We start from the raw sequence: 21,319 nt of genomic DNA on the forward strand, positions 1-21,319 counted from the left end.
ACAGGGACAGGTGGGATCTGTCTTATTTAATTCTCTGACATTTAACGTCGGCTGTTCTTTTTTCTATTGAGGCATTTGCTGCCATCTTCCAAAAGTCTAAGGAGCTCTCAACACCTTCAGGAGAAAGGTTGTGGATGCCTTTTAGCCTGGTGAGGAATTTAAAACAGCCCTCCAAATGATTTCAAACTAATCATTTCAGAGTGAGGAAGCTGTAAGTGGTGTAAATTCAACCCCAAAAACGTCAGCTTGTGAGGACAAAATAAAAAAAAAAAAAATAGGAAATTAGGCAATGGCATTGTCAGGAGAACTCAAATGAGATCCCACTGAATGCTTGAAGAAAATGAAACGTACGTGCAGAAAAAGCCGATGTAAAACTCAAAATAAAGAACTTTATTCTGCATGTGGTTTCAGCCAAAGACATCGCCTTCACAATGAGGTGATGCTACAAACAACACCAAATACTCCAAAAAGTTACTATGGGGTGCTAGCTCCAGTTACACTTCACATTGTATACACACAGCAGACACTGGCGGTATCCTAACAGATACGGCGCAGATGTTTGGGCAGCCGCTTTCTCCCAAGTGGAGCGTGCGAGTGCCAGGTATGGGAGCCCTTGACAGTGTGAGAGGGGGCAGAGACAGAATGCTGTTGTCCACAGGGAGCACGAGGAGCTCTGCTGGCATGCCGGGCCTTATCCAAGAAAACATAGCTGGCCTAGGGTAACACAAACACCTGTATTCCCTTTGGGAGGTGAGAAGGGCCAGTGCAGGCTTACCCAATGGCTGAGTCACTTTACACTGATGTATTCAACTCAAAGGGTGTGACTCACCATACTGAGTGCCCCCCCCCCACACACACACACACACACACACACATATGCAATGACTGCATGTGTTTGAGCATGTTCACGAGCACGTAAGCTAACACTCTAATGCAGATAAAAAGTCTGACGTTAATGGAAGCATGGCATGCCAGTGATGTGGAAAAGGAGAGAGGGAGGGTATTTGTATTTCCTGAATGTGATTAAGGCAATAAAGCAGTATCAATTAAATTAGGCCGGTATCTGTGCCATCAGCATCAAGACTCACAGTAAATCAGGCCCTACAGTTATTATCAGCATGGTTAAGCACAGCACAGAGCAGTTCTGTTCTGCTTCACATGCATACTGAAAGCAATAACGACTTGCAGTGGAATATTGAATACATGTTTGGTGATATCATGTAGTTATTTGGACATGGACATAAATTCCATCGCTATTTTATAAACTCTCCAGTAATTTAGGAAGCATACATATACATATAATTATGTTGGGGTTTACTTTTTGCCCCCCCAAAAAAGCATGCACCCTTGAAAATATGTGGATTATCTTTGGTGGCCTTTATATTTTAGGGCTCGATACTAAAAGGTTTGAGTGTATAAAAAATGGGCTTGACATTGAGAACTACCAGTTGGAAGCACTGACAACTGCGTTTGACAAACGGGAGAAATAACACACATTACGTGTTTAGTAGGCTTTCCTTAATGAATATGGAATATCATGTGTGTGTTCCAAATGGCGTAATAAAGCTGGGAGGAGTCTATGCTAAGAAAAGTTATAATATATGCAGGCATGTTACAAGACCTTAGTGTCACCTCATCATTTTTTAAGCTGACTTTCACGTTTTATCAATATGTTAGAAAAAAATGTATTTTTCTACAAACCATTGTAGTTTTATTCCCACACCCTCCACACATGCAACCCTTTGTTTCAACAGGATTTTTTAAAATGACATTCATTAAAACATTATTGTATTTAAACAAGTGGACTGCTGGCATGATGATTGATAAATAGCAGTCAAAAGACTGGTAGGGTGCATATGTATCAATTAGAGTCCTCCACAGTGACGGCAGATATAGTGATTTTAGTCTCTGTCAAAAGCAATGCAGCAGCAGCAGCAGAAGCAATGGTACAGAGAATAAATGAAAGCAGGACTGGGAGGATGTTTGTTGCTGTGCCATGCAAAGAAATGGGTTGTGTTGTTTCTTTGTGCAGGGCTGTATGTGCAGATGAGGGACTTGATTGACTTTGTTTGTTATTTTTTCTCTTCTCTCTGGTGGGTTCCTGTTTGGATCTGAGGAAACCCTCAGTGTCTTCATCAGATGGTGGTTGAATGATTTTTGCCAGTTATCCCTCCTACCATTATAACTCGTAATGAAGATGTTCCAACCCACTCGTCTTTCTCTCCAAAGACTGTGTTTAGTCCCCGAGTGCTGGCTGAAACAAATGCCTATTACTTTTACTTCATTCAGGCTTCTGAGCATCACTTTCATCTACGCTTCCAACCGTCTCACCTCCACATTATGTCCTCTACTTCCACTCGTTACTTTCCCTTTGATCTGTGATCTGGCAAAAGCTCAGAAATCTGTAGAAATGCATCTTGCTCCAATTTTCATGTTTTAACTCAGATTTACTGAACCAGTGTGGTAATCACAAGAGGGTATAGGCAGCAGAAACCACCGTCCCTCCAACTTGTGCCCTGGCTATCTTGTGTCTCAAGTGTCCACTGAATTGAGGATGGCAAAGTGGCGCTGTGCACACTGGGAATAGATGGCTCTCTTGGGAATGGAAAAGAGGCCATCCGTCTCAGAACTACTCCGTCCTTGTGCTGTATCTGATCTGGGGTAGACAGAGTGTATTAGTACTGAATAATAGCCCCACACTGCTTGACCAGCTTCCTGCTCTCCTCTGTGATATTGCTCTCTGGAGGAGAAATTTGTGGGGCCCTCTCCCTGGTCAAAGGCTCTCAGGCAACCGTTATGAGACCCAAAACTCCCCGGTCTGCCATGCCCTGAATGCCAATGGCGCATGTGAGTCCTGAAGTGCTTGTGTAAATTGCAGATAAATCTGTACGGCAGACTGGGAAACTGCAGAACTCACAAATAATATAACCTTGAAGTAACAAAAGTTATTAGTCTGGCTGTATCATTTTAATCCTACGGTGGATTGTGTCAATAAGAGAGAACCAGACAGCCGATAAGCTGTGACAGAGTCAAGACTGCAAAAGGAAAAAATAAATTAGAGCGGGAAAGTGATGGTTTTAGTCTCTTTAAGCTTAAATTCCAACCATTCTTCATTTCATAGTTTGTCAAACTAAAAGAAAAAGTCGTCTCAGCTGCCATTGAATTTTAGTGCTTGACACCCTGGGGAGAAGTCTGATTCTAGGATTGATCCAGTCTCATAACAATAGAGGTGAAATCCCTTTGCAGCTGAAATAGACGTTCAGCCGCTGCTGTGCACCTACACAATCAAATACAAACCTTGTTTTCCACAATATCACTGCCCTTCCTCCCCCTTTTCTTTTTCAAAAGGGCAAGATCCATCAAAAAGGCAACATCTCTGTTTTGCCACCTGTGAGTGTGTTGTACATCCATTTCATTTCCCAGTACCATTACAAGATTCAGAGCCAGCCAATTCCCTCAGCTATTGATTTCACTCCATTTATTTTTCACTTGGTTTTTAAAAACCTCCCACACAGAAAACCATCTCTGGACAAATCACCTCAGCATTGCACTTCTGAAGGGCCACGCAAGTGTTTATGTGAACAATTAATGTCCACTTTCTCGTTCCATCACGCTTAGGGATGTAAGGAAGAAAAGAAAATCTGAACTGACCTGCATGAGGGCAACTGAGAAAGAGGAATTTTAGTTTTAAGAAATAGAAAAAGTTGGTTACGCATGAGGAATGATCATGAATGAGGGACATCCTGTTTAGTTTTTGTAATTCCCTTTTTCTTGTGCTTGCCAATACATGTTTTGGGTCCATAAGACCATTAGGCATAGTGTGCTGTATAAATACTGTAAAATATGAGTACTGAAAGAGTCAAAAAGAAAAGAAAATATTTGAATGGAACTTGGGGTTGTGAAGATTTGCTTAATTCATAAAATTTGAGTGCTAATACCTTTATATAACAGCCAGACACATGATTTTGTGAGAAAGAAAAAGTAAAACCTCTACACTCTACAGCTGCCCTATTAACTGCAAAAGGTTTAAAAGTGACCTATTTGTTCCAACACTTGACATTTTAGGTACATTCTGCTGTTCTGATCTTGAATTCAAAAGCTTTTTTGAGAGCAACCTTCAAACAAGAGCCGCACTGAAAAACATGATTCCTAAACTTATCGGCAAACCAAGAGAGCATGAAACAAAAAGTAGTGGCCCACTTGTCTTATCAAGAATAATATTGAAGTCATGGAAGTGAGGTTTTTTTTTCTCTCTCTCTTTTTTTTTTTGGAGTGGTAGTCAATCATGGGCCTTGGTCGCGCTCAGTCTGACATATGGTTGCATTTACTGGTGAAGATTTCCAAAATGCCATAATTTACGTCATCAGTTCAGATGTTTACTGGAATGTTGCAATGAAAGTGAGCTCATTGAAGCCCTCCGACTTCATCCCAATTATCCCATCACTGTAGGCATTAAGCCAATCACTGCATGTTGCCTTACATAATCAGACCTTTCACTACTGCAGTGGAAGAAAAATTGATATACCTACATACTTTCAATCTTAAGAGAGAACAAATACTCTGACTTGTTTGTGTTCTGTAAAACTAACAGTTTCTACAAATCATAGCTGTCTGGCGTGATCAAAGTACAAAATGCAGGGGAGTTGTTTTTTTTAGGTTTTTTTGCTGGATACAGTGGGTACCATTTATTTTGGTTAGCTATCGAAGCGAAGTAATTATCTGCTGAGAGGGTTAATCATTATTGATTTCCAGCAGAGCGCTGCATGTATGTGCACAGTGATCTGAAGATATAGTTGTTAGCACAACTCGTTTCCACCATTTCTTGTTGCCAGTAAGTGTTTCAGGATATCCAGGTACATGAGTAGACTGGCCAATAGTTCCATCTTGCCTTGACAAATCTGCAGAGTTTTCACCTCAATTACTTTCTCAATTTGTCGATGTTCTGAATTACTGCATTTTTTTTAAAATGGATACTTTACATTATAGCTCATCTATGGAGTGCATAGTTGAATTGTGTTTGGGATATGAAACTTTTTGTATAAGTGGTCTGCAAATATGCAAGACCACCCCTGTTCACTGAAAAAAACCAAGCAGAGCTGCTTAATTGTATCATCAAAGTTTGCAATTGGTGTGGTTGTAAATGTGTTTTGGGGTTTTTTGTTTGGTAAAGGGAAAGTGAAGAGTATTCCCTTTTCATCCTAAACCACTGGGAGTTTCAGGCCAAGCATCTATATCCAGTGATGCTTTATCTGCCTCAGACATGGACCTCCTACTTTCACCCCTCAGGCAACTTCAACCACCCCCATCTCCAGCCACGCTTTCCCAATGAAGCATTAGCTGCACACCTGCAGAGTGTTTTGATGGAATTTCTTCTCATGTTGTATCTAATGCCATCCAATTTAGAGTCATTAAAAACATTTAGCTTTGCAGTGAGGAAGAAGTAAAATTCAAATTGTATTTATTTATTTATTTTTTATGCCTTGCACGCACAAGGCATACATTGGTTAGGGAGCCTCCATCACATAAAATGTTGTTTTCTTTCTTTATTAAATGACACCGATTCCTCAACAGTGGCATAACAGTATCACAAACAATATTCTCTTCTTTGCTAAATTTGTTTTGATCCACACAGAACTAACCGAATACCTTATGATTTTATATGTTGAACAACAACATCCTGCCTCATTGCCACATGCTGGGGCAGAATGAAGGTCTAGAGGTGCCGAACAAACTGACAAAGGGCGGCCAAACAAAGACAGTGATCAGCCTTGATCATCCCATTCATGCAATCTGAGTTGATGAAAACACCCTTTTACATGCTTCAGTAACGCAACCTTGCTTTGTGAGTGTACAGTCAGTGTGTTTCCAGACAATGGATGTGTTTTCTTGTTAAACTAAATATTCAAAATGTGCGCTTTTTAGAGTGGGACTTAAAACGCTTACTCTTGAGAAGAGGAGGGGTGGACTTGGCCTTCCCAGCATGAAAATCTAATTTTGGGCGGCGCAGCTGACAGCGGTGGTAGCCTGGGTTAATACTGATGTGGAGTCGGGATGGGTAAACATAGAGCAAAACCCATTGCCGGCTATTCCACTGTCCACTCTAGTGTTTTTAGGCAAGCAGTTCCAGAAGAAACTGGAAATAAAAAAATAAAACACACTTTAAAAGTGTGGTCAACAGCTCAGAAAAGAATTAAAGGGACAGCTGGTCTTTCACGGGCAATGCAGATTACCGGAAATCCAGATTTCCCCCCCTCCACAGTGGACATTACCTTAAAGAGATGGGAAGGCAGAGGCCTAAATGTTATTGATCAGCTGTTTTGTGATACTATTCTACAGCCATTCTCATATCTCCAAGACAAGTTCTCTTTACCCCAAACCGATATGTTCCGTTACTTTCAGATTAGACACTATATTACAAACCATTACAATTGGAATACAATTAAAACTACCCCATCAAATGTTGAAACCTACCTGATAAATATAATGGGACACGATCTACCAAACAAAAAACACGTTTCCCGTTTATATAGAAACCTGCTACTGGACACATCAGACAATACTCACTCCATTAAAAATAAATGGGAGCTGGAACTGAATATTATAATAGAGGATGGAGAGTGGGAAACAATTTGTAGTGGCTGTCATAAAGGAATCAATAGTAACACGTGGAAAGAGTTTGATTGGAAGACGAAGATAAAGTTCTTTAACACACCTTTGGTGGTTTCTAAATTTGTTGACCATCCGAATGCAAGAAAGTGCTGGAGAGGATGTGGAATGGTTGGCGATCATTCACATATATTCTGGGATTGCCCAATTTTGACTCCTTTTGGGAGGGGTGTGAAGATAGAGTTAGAGAAGGTTCTGGGAGTCGATGTACCATACACGCCAGGCCCGTTTCTTCTTGATTTGACTCCCGAGAACAAGTTTACAAAAAATCTAAAGTACCTACATATACTATTGATGACTGCAAGGAAAATGGTGACAATAAAGTGGAGGAAGTCACAGCCACCAACAGTGGGACAGTGGAAACAAAAAGTGAGAGAGGTGTATGGAATAGAGGCTTTAACGGCAAAACTGCAGTTGAAGTCTGAGATCTTGAGGAAAAAATGGTTACCAATAGAAAAATACCTGTCGAACTGATTGGCCACCTACACGGTAATGTTTTAACTGCCCATCTTTCTATGTATTTGTCTCATATCGGTTCTGTTGTCATAGTATTATTATTGTTATTTTTCTTACACTGTCATGTATATGCTGTCTTGCTGTCGAGGAAGGTTCTGTAAAGTGAGTTCTCATGTTCATGTTTATTATAAAAAAAAAAATAAAAATAAAGTTTAAAAAAAAAAATTTGCGCTTTTCAAAAAGGATGCCAAATAAATGCAACTGCCTGAATTTTAAATGACACATATTTTCTTTTTTTCCCCCAGCTTTCTGCTAACACTCTGATGGACATCTAAGTTTGAGGGAGAAGATACGACCGCAAAATAAAACAGTTATGCAACAAAGAACTGCTCTTTGCTGTAGCCCAGCAGAAGATGACAATGTTTCCCACTCAAAGGTGTGTCGTCGTCACATTTTTCAGCACGCTGCAAATTCACATTTCCCCTATTGAAAAGATGAGAAAGTGTGGGCAGATGTAATGGTGTCATGGCATCATAAGAGGCCGTCTCATAATAATTAATGCTATCAATAATATAGTGTTAAATCCGACTCGATGTGAAAATGTATTTTCCACCAGCAACATCGATCAGAGGAGACCTCATTTTAAGGTAATTATGCCAATTTTTCTCTCTCCTGTGCACTACGTAATCCTTCACGCTTTGTGCATTCATGACTTATGTGTGTAGTCTTCTTCTAATAATCTTACCTGTACAGCGTGACAGGAGGGTTGGCCTTTGCAGAGCAGTGGAATTTCACAAGGTTGCCCTCGAGGGCTGGTTGCGGCTCCACGGAGAGATTGACAAGAGGGAGATCTGCGAAGACATGGAGGTAAAGATAAAAGTTATACACCTTGCATCCCTCTCACACACAGTGTGGAAAAGTGTAAGTTTTAGACTATCTTTTGTTGTTGCCACTGTTATTTTCAATTCTACTGACGAGACAAATTAGACATAAACAGTCTGAAAACGTTTAACATTTAAAAAAAAAAAAACTGAAGGGCCACTGATGCAAAATAAATTCTCAGTTTTTATTCAGGGGACCTACATTTGCCAAATGTGTTTTTGTTTTGTGACCCAGAACAGAGCTGGCAGGCTTTTATGTGGCTGTACCACACATACTGAAGGTAAATATGCTTCACTTAAAACCGCGAGGTGAAAGTCTTTTCCTCTCCGATGATCACGCAGTATGTTGTGGCCGTGCTTCGAACAGTTGAGACAACTTATCACAGTTTGCGTTTGCATTTCCTCCCAAATAATAGCCAATTATTCCTGAATAATTCAATCTCCTGCTTAAATATTCCTGCCGCCCACCAGGGGTCTGGGCCCAATTGTTGAATAACACTGTGGTGCATTATACAGGTGTGGGGGATAACTGGCTATTTTTATTCTCATATATTCATTATTAGCATCAGAAGGTGCAAATCAAAGGAAAACTTGACTTGATAATGAGTTTCAGTAAATGGCAATTTGCAAACAGTGAATAGTCCATAGTGCAATGCACTGCAATTAAAACAATGAGCAACCTTAGTGATACAATAAAATTAAAGCTGTTGTTACAATTTCCAACATCCAGTTTATGCAAATATGATAAACAACTTAATTCATCCTAATTGAGAAAGGTAGGTTTCTTTTTGAAGATGTCTGTCCCAAGTGAAACCAACAGCTATTTACCTCACAGAAGGAGAACATTTATTTCAAATAGGGAAAGCAAGATGTAGAGGTTTCCCAAAAGATGCTTGATATAGATATATTGTGTTCAGCAATTCAAATAACATAAATACCAGTAATGAACTGGTATTACGGGTATCATCATCATCATCATCATCATCATCATCATCATCATCATCATCATCATCATGGTTTTCCTATTATTTATAAATAATCACAAATAATGTTTTGCAATTTGTTCATGATAAGAAATTTAAACTAACAAAATAGTCCCTAATTTATACTCTTAAGTAAAAATTCTGAGACTGATATGATTTCTTTTCTCCCTTTGGCACCCACACTGTTTGAGAGAAGGAGATGCAGTTTTACACATCAGGGAGTGTCAATCCTAAACATGCTATGTTACGATATCCAAAATCAATACTGACCAACTAAATTGGCATCTTAAAGCTATGGCCAGTGTTTTGTTAATGTTGCAGAGCGCCACGCACACAGACTCGTGGCTTGCAATCCAAGGCCACATAGGTTTGCTTAAAAGCTTTCACAAGCGTAAGCTGCTGGCTGTTTGTTGGAGTATTTCTTTTGAGTTCAACAAATAGCAGCAGGATCTCAATGACTATCTCCAAAGTCTGGAAATGATTCATTATTCCCTCAGCACCCCTGTAAGGACTGGTTTGCTGAGGATATAAAAGCAGATGCTACTGAAGTTCTTATTGTCATTTCAAACACGCACAGTGGGCACGCAGAAACATACAAACATGGACTGTATTCAGTCGTCAGCTTCAGTGTTCACTTCCATGAATGCATGGTGCATGGTGAAATTAATAAATTTTTTTGCTTGCATTTTTCTATTATACTTTTAAAAGTAAAAGAAGAGATTAATGTAAAATATGCCCCCAAAGGTGTATTTAATGTTATGTAATAAACTAACATTGTTTAAATATCAATTAAAATAAGAGGGCCCGATTGTGTCACATTGGACCTGGTTATTTAATTATTTAATGATTTATTTTTCGCCTTTCTGTCAGGCCTCATGAGCAGTCAACTAGATGCAAGGGAAAGCTGGTTCTGAGTTGGATGCTGGAGAAGCCATCTGTTTCAAAGGTATATCTAACTCTGCCTTCAGTAGGAGTAATGTTCTAACCAGGAACTGTATTGGATGTAGATGAAGGGCAGTGTAGTGGGCACAAAATCATCCTCACAGAATTTAAGAAGCACACAGACACAATTGTAATGAAGCCAATCTGAGCATAGTTTTATGGAGAGAGATTGTGTGTATGTGTATGTGTGTGTGTGTGTGTGTGTGTGTGTGTGTGTGTGTGTGTGTGTGTGTGTGTGTGTGTGTGTGTGTGTGTGTGTGTGTGTGTGTGTGGAAAAGAGTTTTTTACCCTGTGGCTGTGCAGATGCTCTAGGCTGGCTCAGCTGCTATGAAACCCCAGAGAGGGGGTGGTCCAGGTGCCACATTCCTCCCTCCTCACACACCATATTCCCCATCAGCAGACTTATTTCCCTTCAGGACACTCCCCCCACAACCACCACAACCCCCACCAACCACAGTACCACCTTGAAATTCCATGAGCTCCACCTGTGCCAGTACTCCCCAGGCTGGTAAAGAAAACAACACGACTGTGGATTCACAGAGACACAGAGAGAGTGCCACAGTCAAACCAGCAAATATCCCATGGTACTGAGTAACCAGTCCGCAGGTTAGCATCTACAAGGACATGGTTACATACACATTGGTCGACATTATCATAAAACTATCCATGGCTTCCATTGCAGTGCTCGCAGCCCAAGAGATATTTTTTGGGGGGGGATTCGGGGTGGGACATTGAATGGACAAATATGTGGCAGAAAGAGCCTTAGGGGCAAGATGACAGATGTGGTAGTAGAGGATGTGGGAATAAAAATCAGCAAGAATCTGCTCAAGCAAAGCAAGAAGTTGACATAAAAGGGAAGTGTGAGAGATCTGACGGTGGCGTCTGCATTAATAGGCAGAGTAATGTAGATGCTAATTCACAAGTCGTTTTCATTTAATGTGTTCCTATACTGTACTTTTTAATCATGCCAACCTTCTTCTTCCTGCCAAGCGACTTCTAAGGACTCAAATGCTCATTACTGTCAATCTGGCAACAAATTAATGCTCTTTTCAAATGAACGAACTGACCCTCCCTCAAAAACTGCCCATGGACCCTTTCAGTAGGAAGTAATGTCATGATGACTTTAAATCCAGAGCCCAGATGAGCAATTTGTCGGGTAGTTCCATTTCCCTGAGCTACAAAGTAAAGACAGCCATGGGAGCAACAGCTGTCAAAAGTCTGTCAGCAGTGGCCCTGGGTGTGAATCCAGGAACGCAACTGCCCTAACCTTTGACGCTCTCTATATGACAGACAGCCACTTAAGACCGAAGTCTGTTTGCCACTTTGATGTATAAATGCATGAGTTGCTGAACGGAGTGCATTTGAGGCATCATGCAGGACATCAATATGCAGAACTATTAATTCCTCACATTCGTCAAGAGAGTAGTAGTGAAGAAGGGAGCTGAGAGGATAAGATGGGTACAGAAAAAATATGGGGAATAGTGGGACTGATCAGAGCTTCAGTGAAAACAACAGGATGAATTGGGGAGGGTGGTGTGTGGCTGGCCGACAGGTTTTGATCGGTTAGTTCAAAGTGGAGACCAGATGGTGTTTTTGGAACAATCTTCCAACTTCTCTGTTTCCTGCAGATAGTTGCCAGCATAAATTGTTTTTTTCCCTTTCTTAAAGCTCAATTTCCAATCTCTCTGGGTCACTGTAGACAGCTGTTCTCCAGCAGGACCAGCCTCAAACTCCGGGAGTGTCGGAAGCCTCTGAAGGATGGTGAAGCTGTTTGTGGGCCATCCGCCTGTGGCTTATAGCCTCAGCAATATGTGTACACTGTCATATGGCTGACTGAGTAGAGTATTTCAGGGAAGAACAGACTGACTGACAATCTCAGGAACAACATATTGATCATAAACTATTCACTTGAGTGTATTTATTTAGAATTTACTCAGTTTAATGAACGCAGATGTTCTGCAATTTGAACAGCAGCTCAACTCAGGGGTTGTGCGTTGCTTTTAGCACATCTGTAAATGTCTAAATGTGTTCATCAAGGCTTCACTACTGCTCCACCAAAAAGATATTAGTGACAGTTAAGTCCATCAGTGAGATTTTAAGTATCACGAAAACATGATATTGAGAAATGATGTCCCCATGGAGACAATTTCAGAACTTCTCTTGCCCTTTTTTGCCTCACTTTCAGATTCTCTGCTAAATACATTTGCCATTATCTGCTTGAGTGAGCGAGGCGAGCATGTAGCTGAGCAAGCTACCGAAAACAAATCCTCCCCAATTGCACATCTGCATGTTCTTTATTAATTAGTCTCAACAAATGGCATTCATTTTCTCCCCACATGGCTCAGCTTGTTTGCAATGCAAACACACGGAGAACCTTGGCTCCACTTGTCCCCCGTGCATTCATTTCCCACTATCTGTTTCAAAGCGCGCTTCTATGTGGGGCAATGCTCTGCAGATATGCAACTGGACTAGAAAATATTTGAAGAATATTTTAAATCCTGATGAGAGGGAATTAGCGGGACATGAAACTGTGGCATCAAAATCGCATTTTTCTGCTGTGGTAAGCCGAGATGGTGGGAGGAGGAAGGTTTACTGATTTAAGTCCAACGGGCATAATGCAAGTCAAGTCTTGCTGCTGGAGAAAAACAGCATCAGGGGGTAGCCACCCCTCTGCTATCAAATAATTACAGCCAGCTAATGGACTGGTATGGACAACCGATGTCAGCAGTCTATCCGAGGTTCTGAATCACCTCTGTTGGCTTTAAATCCCTCTCATTGCGGCAACATCACCACCACATACTGTATTTAGATGCTAATTTGTCTAAACCTTGGTTTGATAACGCCGTATGAACTTTGGTGGGAACGAAAACGCTGAGGTGGATGTAAATCATGGGCATTAAAGACATGATGAAAGAAAATACTGTTGTTAAATGCATTGGGATTTAGTCCGGTGTAAGCTTTAGGGCAATGTGCAGGATTTTGTTCAGATGACTTTCATTGGGTTCTGATTTAAGGATGAGGCTGAGAGGAAACGGCCTCCTAAGCATGGAGGTGAGCTGAATATGAAATGTTGAGATGCGAAGAAGGAATGAGAAGATTTTAATTACTTGTGTCGCCATTATTATCATCTCACTAATTTAGTCAATTAGATGACTCTAGACAGTAAAATGAATGGGACTTTAATTATTTAATGAAAAGTGGGATTTACTCACAAGGAGACAAGCAGAAGGCAACAGCAGCATTTATCCTAGGAGTGTAAATCAGGCAGATATTATCCACAAGCAGTAAATACAAGGAAATGTGCTCATTTGCTGTCTCGCTGAGAGTGAGAAGAGAGCATCACTATCAATTTTATTTTCTGTGTATTCAATACAAAGATATCACATATAAAGTATTTGTGAGACATTGATCTCATGTTTGATTGCTGTCAAACTTACTTGTAAAAAGGAAAACAAAGTGACCAGGTCAAAGTGTGTCAACATGAAGTTCCCCACATGAAAATGACTTTCTTGAAAACATAATTTTATAATTGTAGTGAAACGCTCTATGTTCAAACTTCAAAACTTTGACCACAACTTAAGTTTTACTCAAAGATCAATGTGACTTTCAGGCCAGCAACTTTTAATTGCACACCATCAGATGTTTGGAGGGACCGAATTGGTCGTAGAGTGCAGTCTAGCCTCACTGACTTACGGTTTCTGGCCCTCACCAGGGTCCCACTTAAACTAATAGCAGCTGTTCACCAGAGACTGCCATTAATCCCTCCATCTTTGTTATGAGACTGAGGCACATTGCAGCCTCACTTGTAAAACACATGAGAGCACAATGTGGAAAGGAACACAGAATGGAAAAATACCATAAAAGTTAGAATTGTCTCCATATAATAACTATGTTGACAATGGATTTCGTAAATACTTAATCATTTCTATTCCATTCAATTATCTTATGCAGCTATAAAATCTTCTGCACAAACAATACATTGACAGGATAATTGCCGAGCTTATCTCAAGTGAAGAATGGAGAAGGCATAAGATTTCTGTTGGAGATATTCTCAGAACTTAAAGCACAGGGCTGTCAACTGCCAAACAGTCGGCACGAGAGTCAGATTTTGAGTCTTTTCTTATTCTTCAGTAACTAGTTGACTCCTAAACTTCCTAACTTACAATACAATATATCCTTTCGCTACTATTTGTACACTGAGACAATATGAATAATAATAATGCATTGTTGACATTTGGTTTGTTATTTTATTCAAGTCAGTTAGTTCCAAAGCAGTATGCTTTACTGAAAAAATATTATTTATCAAATCAAAAATCATAAAACATTTTGAAAATGACTCCAATGAAAATGGGGGTAAAGCGCAACTCAGCGAAACGTTGCCACTGCACATATGAACCACGGCCATAGTAAATAGTTGTACTGCACATGTGTGAGAAGATGGGCAATGACAACAATGGCGGCCTCCAGAGTGTCATGACTCCCAGTCCATATTCTCCTGGGACTTGGTAGTTTTATAGTTGAGAGTCACCTGTAATGTCAATCCAACTTTGTCGTCTGTCCATACCAGTGTTTATATTGAATTGTTCTCCGTGGTTATGTGGGTGTTCTTCAAACAGGCATTGTTTTCAAAACATTACCATATAAAATGCAAAACGTTTCTGAAAGAAAATCATGATAACGATTTGTTTTTCACTTGTCATGTAAACGGGTCCTAAATGCTTCTTCATCCATTGTTTTAGCGAGAAGTCTTCTCCTCAAATGACAATTGGCATCATTTACCGCAACTAACTGTAATTTGAATGGGAACACATGTAGTTTGTGTGCATTTCTGTTTAGGAATATGTGTGTTTATACATGTAGGAAAAAGTTGGCAGCCCTATAAACTATCAGAAGAGCACTACTGACCAGCAGTCTGTAGTTTCTCAAAACAAAGAATTTATGATTATCTAAGTGCACCATCAGTGGAGAGGTTTAAATCAAACCAATCTGATGTGAAATATTTGATGAATATTTTGCCAAGACTGGCATGAGACCAGTTTAATATAACAATAAAGCCCAAACGGATAGTAGGGTGACAGAAGTTGAAGGGAAATCTGACACTTGATATCCAACCAGAACAGAACCAGTGTATCTTGTACAAATACTATATTGGCGTTTGTCTGGTGATTAGTAACACAATTTCCCAGAAGCTTGCAACTGCTGAAGAATTATGAGCCTGTACTCCTGGATGTGCGACTGGGTCTGGCTGTAAAAAAGAACCACCAAGCATAGTTGTAAAGATGAAATTGCTGAAAGTGTTACATTTATTTCACAAGCTGACAGGAAGCTCCTGTAGGAAACATTGCCTTGATAGGTAGGGTGATGGCGTTTGGCTTCTCGAAGAAAGGCTGACAAAGAGACAACTTGAGAGGAGTGAGGAAAGAGCTTTGGATTCTGTTTCTCTTACTCCAAAGAAATAATTATGTGCACCACTGTCTGGAATTTGTCTTTTCCCTGACAGTGGTTTCTCACTCAAAAGCTAAAATTTGTATTTTTATTTATTATTGTTGTGTTAAATAATTGTGTCTGACTCTAATAAAAGCCTGCAATGTTTTGATCATGGACGACTTATGTTACCTCTGATGAATACATTGATTGTATGAACAGCGTTTTCGCTGAGAAGGTGCCTTTCTTCATAAGAAATTATTGAAAGTATTTGCATCAAAACAAATGTTATTCTGTCTCCTTCTGTGTTATCAATCATGACATGTTCTTTCCTACTTTTATGATCTGCCCACAAAACATCACATAAGCACATTTGTTGTGTTTAACTCAACAAATACGACTGTGAATACACTGCACAGGTCAGACATCTTAGACATTAATTAAAAAAAAAAAAAAAAAAAAAAAATTGAATTATTTTACCATCATGTTGCTGATAAACAAGTCAAGATCTACAACTCTTGAACTTTATTGAAGTAAATGCAAGTTCGGAAGATCACTCTAAATATTGTTAGGTATACTTGAAACTCTGTTAGATCTTTAAAGATGACAGCTTGGTAATTAGCTTGGAAGTAATGGAATTATCCACATAATATGATTTGATACAGCCTGGAATGAAGGTGTTCTTAGAACTAACCTCTGTTGGAGGATCATGTCCCTGAATAGAAAATAGTTTTATTCTGTACTGCCTCGTAAGTCTGGCAACAATGGAACACATCCTACACTGTGTTTACATTTAGATGCCTTACGGATATCTACCTTTAAATTGCTGTATCAATAAGCAAAGGAATGGAAATGTGACATTGTATCAAAAAAAAAGAAACGAAAAAAGAAAACAATTTCAGGAAACCTCTCCACTCCATTGAAAAATGTATATTTTTTCCTTTAAATTATCCATTAACTACAGATAAAATTGATGTAGACTATGACAAAAAAAAAAAAAAGATTTCAGTATACCTCTCAGCAGCAGTCATTGGTTCACAGTGTAACCTTCAAATGTTCCGAACAGCGTGCGTATCCAAATTAAGATTATTATTTCATTTGTGTCTTGCAGATGCAGCAAATAACCTTGTAAACAAACTATAGTTCACTGGAATTTAGCAGAATGGGTATCCAAACACATATGAATCATTGTTCAATGGTGAAAGGTTTCATTTCAAGATATGAGTGAAATGGTTCTACACAAACTTCTGAAGCTCTGATGAACCCTATTGAATGCTACCTGTCTACAATTGAGGAGGGAGGCCAGGGAGGAGGAGAGAGAGGAAGATGAGAGCCTAACCCTTCTGAGAGACAATATGAGTCTCGACAATTAGCCTCTGCTGTCGCTCAGTTTCATCTCGTGCTGCAAAAGATGTTTTCAGGAGCTATAATTGTGTAAAGAGCACATTTTGGAATGCTAAATACAAAATCTGCACAACAAATTTTTCAGGGTTAAATCATACATTCATAACCAAGGAATGATGCTATGATGACAAGTATTTATCACAGACCCATCATTATACATGGTGACAAATCAGTTTTACATGTGGGAAGACTTCCCCCACTGACTGCATGAAAAGAATTGAGGAGCGCAAACTGCAAGGGTTGCAAACACCAAAAACTGTTAATCATTTTTACTCCCGTGTCTAAGTTGTCCTGATCGTGCCGAGCCCACTCTCGCCATGCTTGCCTCTTGTGGTGTTCATAATGAAAAGAATGGAGCCGTCAGTCATAATGGCTCTCTAAATAGCATTTTCTGCTTTATTAGTCATACTTAATGGTGTTGAAGGGGTTGTGAGCGATGCAAAATCCCTTTGTTCAAAGCCCTCCTCTTACTGTGAGCAGTTTTTTGATCGAAAAAAGATTCCCTGACAATTGAGGCTGAATGTGTTTTACACGCTGGGCTTACTTTGCCTATTTTGTAGGGGGGGGGTTGGGGATGCTCTCATCAAAAAGATTGATGGCATGCACAGGAAAACAAAAGAGGTGTAGACAGTTTGCGAAGCGCCACAGCAGGCAGGTATGCCGGACCAAAGGAGACAGTTCTATTCATTTTGGATGGACAGCTCCTTTGATATTTCATCACAGCAAACAAAAATGACTGATGTATCACGAAGCTACCCACCTTCCTCATATGAAAGCCAAACAGAAACAAATCCTGAATTTCCGACAGAGCCCAGCATGAATCCGTCATATTCACACAGTGTCGTGCCTCAGTGTATGAAATATGACCAATATGGTTTGTACCAGTTACTTTTTAAAATTTTGTCCATGTTTCTCTAACAACGGTTTAAACTAATCACCAATGATTGGAGAAGGTTCTTGAGAGAAAGAGAGAGAGAATAAGATAATAATAATAGCTTGCTTACGCTGAATGTCGATTGTGACACTGGTCTCCTTGCCATTGGGGACGGCCTTGTTGGAGGCCTTGCAGATGATCTGCTGACCTGTCTCGATGTTGGAAGGTGATAGGTAGAGTGTGCTCACGGTGCTTTCTCTCCTGCCATCCCGGAGCAAGGTCTGCAAAGAGTGAATAACACAGAAAAAAAGTAAATGCTGTTGTGTGGTTGAAGGTTTACAAGCTCCAAATCCATACCATGTATGGTTGATTGATCAGATGCAGTGGATTGGAACAGTTTTTTTTTTTGTTGTTGTTTATTTTTAAATCAATGAATAGAAGTTCTCATGACACTGGTTTTCTGCGGTGCCTCCAAAAAAATTGTTTTCCACTATATCTTCAAAAGCCCTGACTCAAGCTGAAATTCTAAACTGCATAAGTGACTGTCAAACAGAAAAGAGAGGTGGAGCAAACTCTTCACCAGATAAGCTTTGATGGAGAAGGTGTAAAATTGTTTTTAAAAACGGCGGAACATTCATGAACACACAGATCTTCTCCCTCAGGGAACCAGAGACAAACCCTCAGAACTCTCCAGCCCGTACTTTCCCTGCAAAGCACATTGATATGAATAAAAGTAGAAATATGTTTTTGTTTTTTTTGCTTCCTTTTGTATGTCTGGAGAGCTGCGCTCTAGTGCATGGCTTGTCATACTCTACAAAGGAAATCAATCTTCTTTTCAGCGCTCATCCTCTGAGCCCTGCATTGTGGAAGCCATCTGGAATCGGTTGGTAGCGCTCAGTAGCTCTCACTCTCCCTCAAACACTCAGGGGAGGGCTCTGGGAGTCCATGTTAACTAGTGCGGGACAGAACAAAGTCACTGACTAGAACAAATTGCGTGGGCAACGGGGCACAGTGTGGTCAACCACAAAGTCAAGATGCATTTCCCTGCCATCTCTTTAAAGCAGCCTCGCTGTTGCTCTGCATTTTAGAAGAAAAGAAGACCTTGCTTGCGGAGTACATCAAACAATACTCTTGAAATAGAAAGAGAAGCACGGTGTTGACCGGTAGGATCTCACGGCTGAATCGCTTCAGTACGCTACTACCGTTGGATTAGCCTCACAGACACATAAATATGTTCACCGAATATTTTTTCTCACTCGTGTATTTAGACCCTCACAGCACTGGATAAAATAAGAAAATGCAGTAATACTCTATCTCAACATCTCCCCAAAAATTCTTCTCTGCATGTTATTTTACTCATATTGTGGTTAAAAAGTGTACATGCCACCTTAAGCGTTTCATCTTACAATGTTCTTACAAAGTTCATAAAAGCCACACTTGCAGTAGGTTTCAACCAGCATGACAAATTCCTATTAATCATTAGCTGATTCAAATTGTGGCTCATTGTCAAAGTACCATCCAGGAGTAATTATCTTTGCATTTCTCCACTCTAATGCGAGGGTTTCAGTTTAATAAAACTGTAGCCTCTGCACTGTCTTTCTCATTTAAGCATGCTATAGTCTGAATGATATAATTAAAATGTCACTGTACTTGTAATATCAGACGGCAAGATGTTTCAAAAGAAATCTTTCCATTTTATATTATAAGTACCTGGAGGTACCTTTTCAGTCCATATGACATTAGAGAATAAAGTCAGTGAAAGTAAACAAATTCCTTTGTACTTTAATGAGTATTTCATGGTGAAGGAATATTATGGATCCCTTGCATGCGTCCGTGAAGCCCATTTGTATGTAAAGAACCATGTGATGGAATTCATAGTTGTGCGTGAGTCACTTCTAAAGCAGAACACATTAGCTGCCAGATGCGGGATATGTCAATGTAATATCCTTTCTGACACAATCAGGATTGTTTCCTTCGTCGCTCTGGACCTGCCTGAAGTCATTAATCTTGGAGAGGGGGTTAGCTGGCTGCTGCATTGAATTCAACGCCATGCCGCGTTACAAATTGATACATTTCCATGTGTATTGCCTGAAGCCTTTGTGAAGAATACTTTTACCAAGTTGATAAGAGGAATGGCTGAAGCAAGATTGAGACTGGTGCTGCTTTGTTCAGGTATATTTAAAACTGCATTATGCAACACTGACATGTGAAACAAATCCAAGAAACACATAAAGTGAAGCCATTTTTAAAGTTGGAACGTCCTGAATGAGTACACCAGAATCAGACAAATTACCAGGTGACCTGTGATTATTATACGGAAAAGGACAAAGACTTGCTGTACTTCACTTGAGAACGTATCTTTCTGAGGACTAAACAAAGTTGTAATTACTACAATCTCAAAACCGTCTCTCGTTACTCATTTTAAATTAATCTGGGTAAAGCCTTGACGTGAAAGGCCACAAAACCACACGGAGAGGCAAAGTCAGCTGCAGAGACAGGATTAAGAACTTCCTGTATTTCAAAATAAAGAGATTGATTTCAACTGAATGTGCCAATACTGAAACATTCAAAGCTACTTAATATTGAGGAGTCATATATGGCATTTGTTTCAGTAATTCTGTATTCGTTGACAGTGACAGTTTTCCATCACACTATCATAAAGCTTTTTATTTCATATGAAATGATGTGTCATATACATATTAGCTACACATATTCTTTTTTCAGATCATGTGTTAGATATGTATCAAAACTATGATACAATTTGAATTTAAACATATTGCTTATATATAATCCATGGTAGAAAAACATAATAATATTAAATATAGTGACATTGTACACCAAAAGGTTAAACAAGCCTCAAAAGTGATTTAATTTATTTTGGTGGCGAAAAATAAACTTGCCTACATTTTGTAACCTGAAGTTCTTCTAATTAAGTAGAGAATGTAAGTACTTTTGCCACCTGTGAGACTTCATGAATAAAAAACGTGGAAAATAAATAACAAAGTTGAATGGGAGTTTTTGAGCAAGTAATAGGCTTGAGGACTTATTCAAAATACATATGAGGGTAAATCCATTCAAACTATCACAGACACCTCCAGAGCACCCAATTAACATCCAACACCTGTTGTACGGTCGCACGGAGAACACTACACAGACTGAACATTAAAAATATTTTGACCTTTCATGAGTACATTACATGTCAGCGAACTATTATTATTAATTTTATTTTTTTTTTGAGTACCGGACTCACTTGTAATCCATTGATTTGAATAATAATGGAGACCACTGGTTAAGAACAAACTGTCAGGCATTCAGATTCATATCAAATTCATAATGCGTATGTCTTACACACATAATGAAACCTGAGCAAGAAAACCTGAGCAGCCACATATATCTAAGATGGAAATTAACATTCTACCCTGAAAACAAATTTTAACTAAGGCTTAACAAGCTCTAATGAACACGGCGGATGCTGAATAGTGAGGCTCTAAGCATTTGAACTCCAGAAAGGAGAATATGAAAAATGTTTGTAGGCGGTGGCTTTAAAATCTTGTCAAGTCTGAGTATATTGCAATTAAAACAATTTCTAACATGTAACCTGCTTAATCTTACTTCGCATTATGTTTATGTGTCAGTTTCACAGTATTTTATGTGTAGTGCAAATAAACTTTAGACTATAATAGCCATGG

At 39.5% G+C, this 21,319-nt stretch overlaps 1 protein-coding gene across 3 annotated transcripts in view; it reads right to left on the reverse strand.

Moving 5' to 3' along the window:
• Window positions 1-21,319, reverse strand: part of kirrel3b (kirre like nephrin family adhesion molecule 3b) — a 159,584-nt gene that overhangs the window by 23,189 nt on the left and 115,076 nt on the right. For all 3 annotated transcript variants that reach the window (XM_080502447.1, XM_080502446.1, XM_080502448.1), the window contains 2 exons: window positions 17,761-17,911; window positions 7,868-7,973 (listed from right to left, as the gene is read on the reverse strand). In XM_080502447.1, coding sequence (XP_080358573.1) covers window positions 7,868-7,973; window positions 17,761-17,911 — 257 coding nt within the window. The remainder of the gene's footprint in view (window positions 1-7,867; window positions 7,974-17,760; window positions 17,912-21,319) is intronic.

The sequence above is a fragment of the Blennius ocellaris genome (assembly GCF_963422515.1).
Source record: "Blennius ocellaris genome assembly, chromosome: 2".
Taxonomy (NCBI): domain Eukaryota; kingdom Metazoa; phylum Chordata; class Actinopteri; order Blenniiformes; family Blenniidae; genus Blennius; species Blennius ocellaris.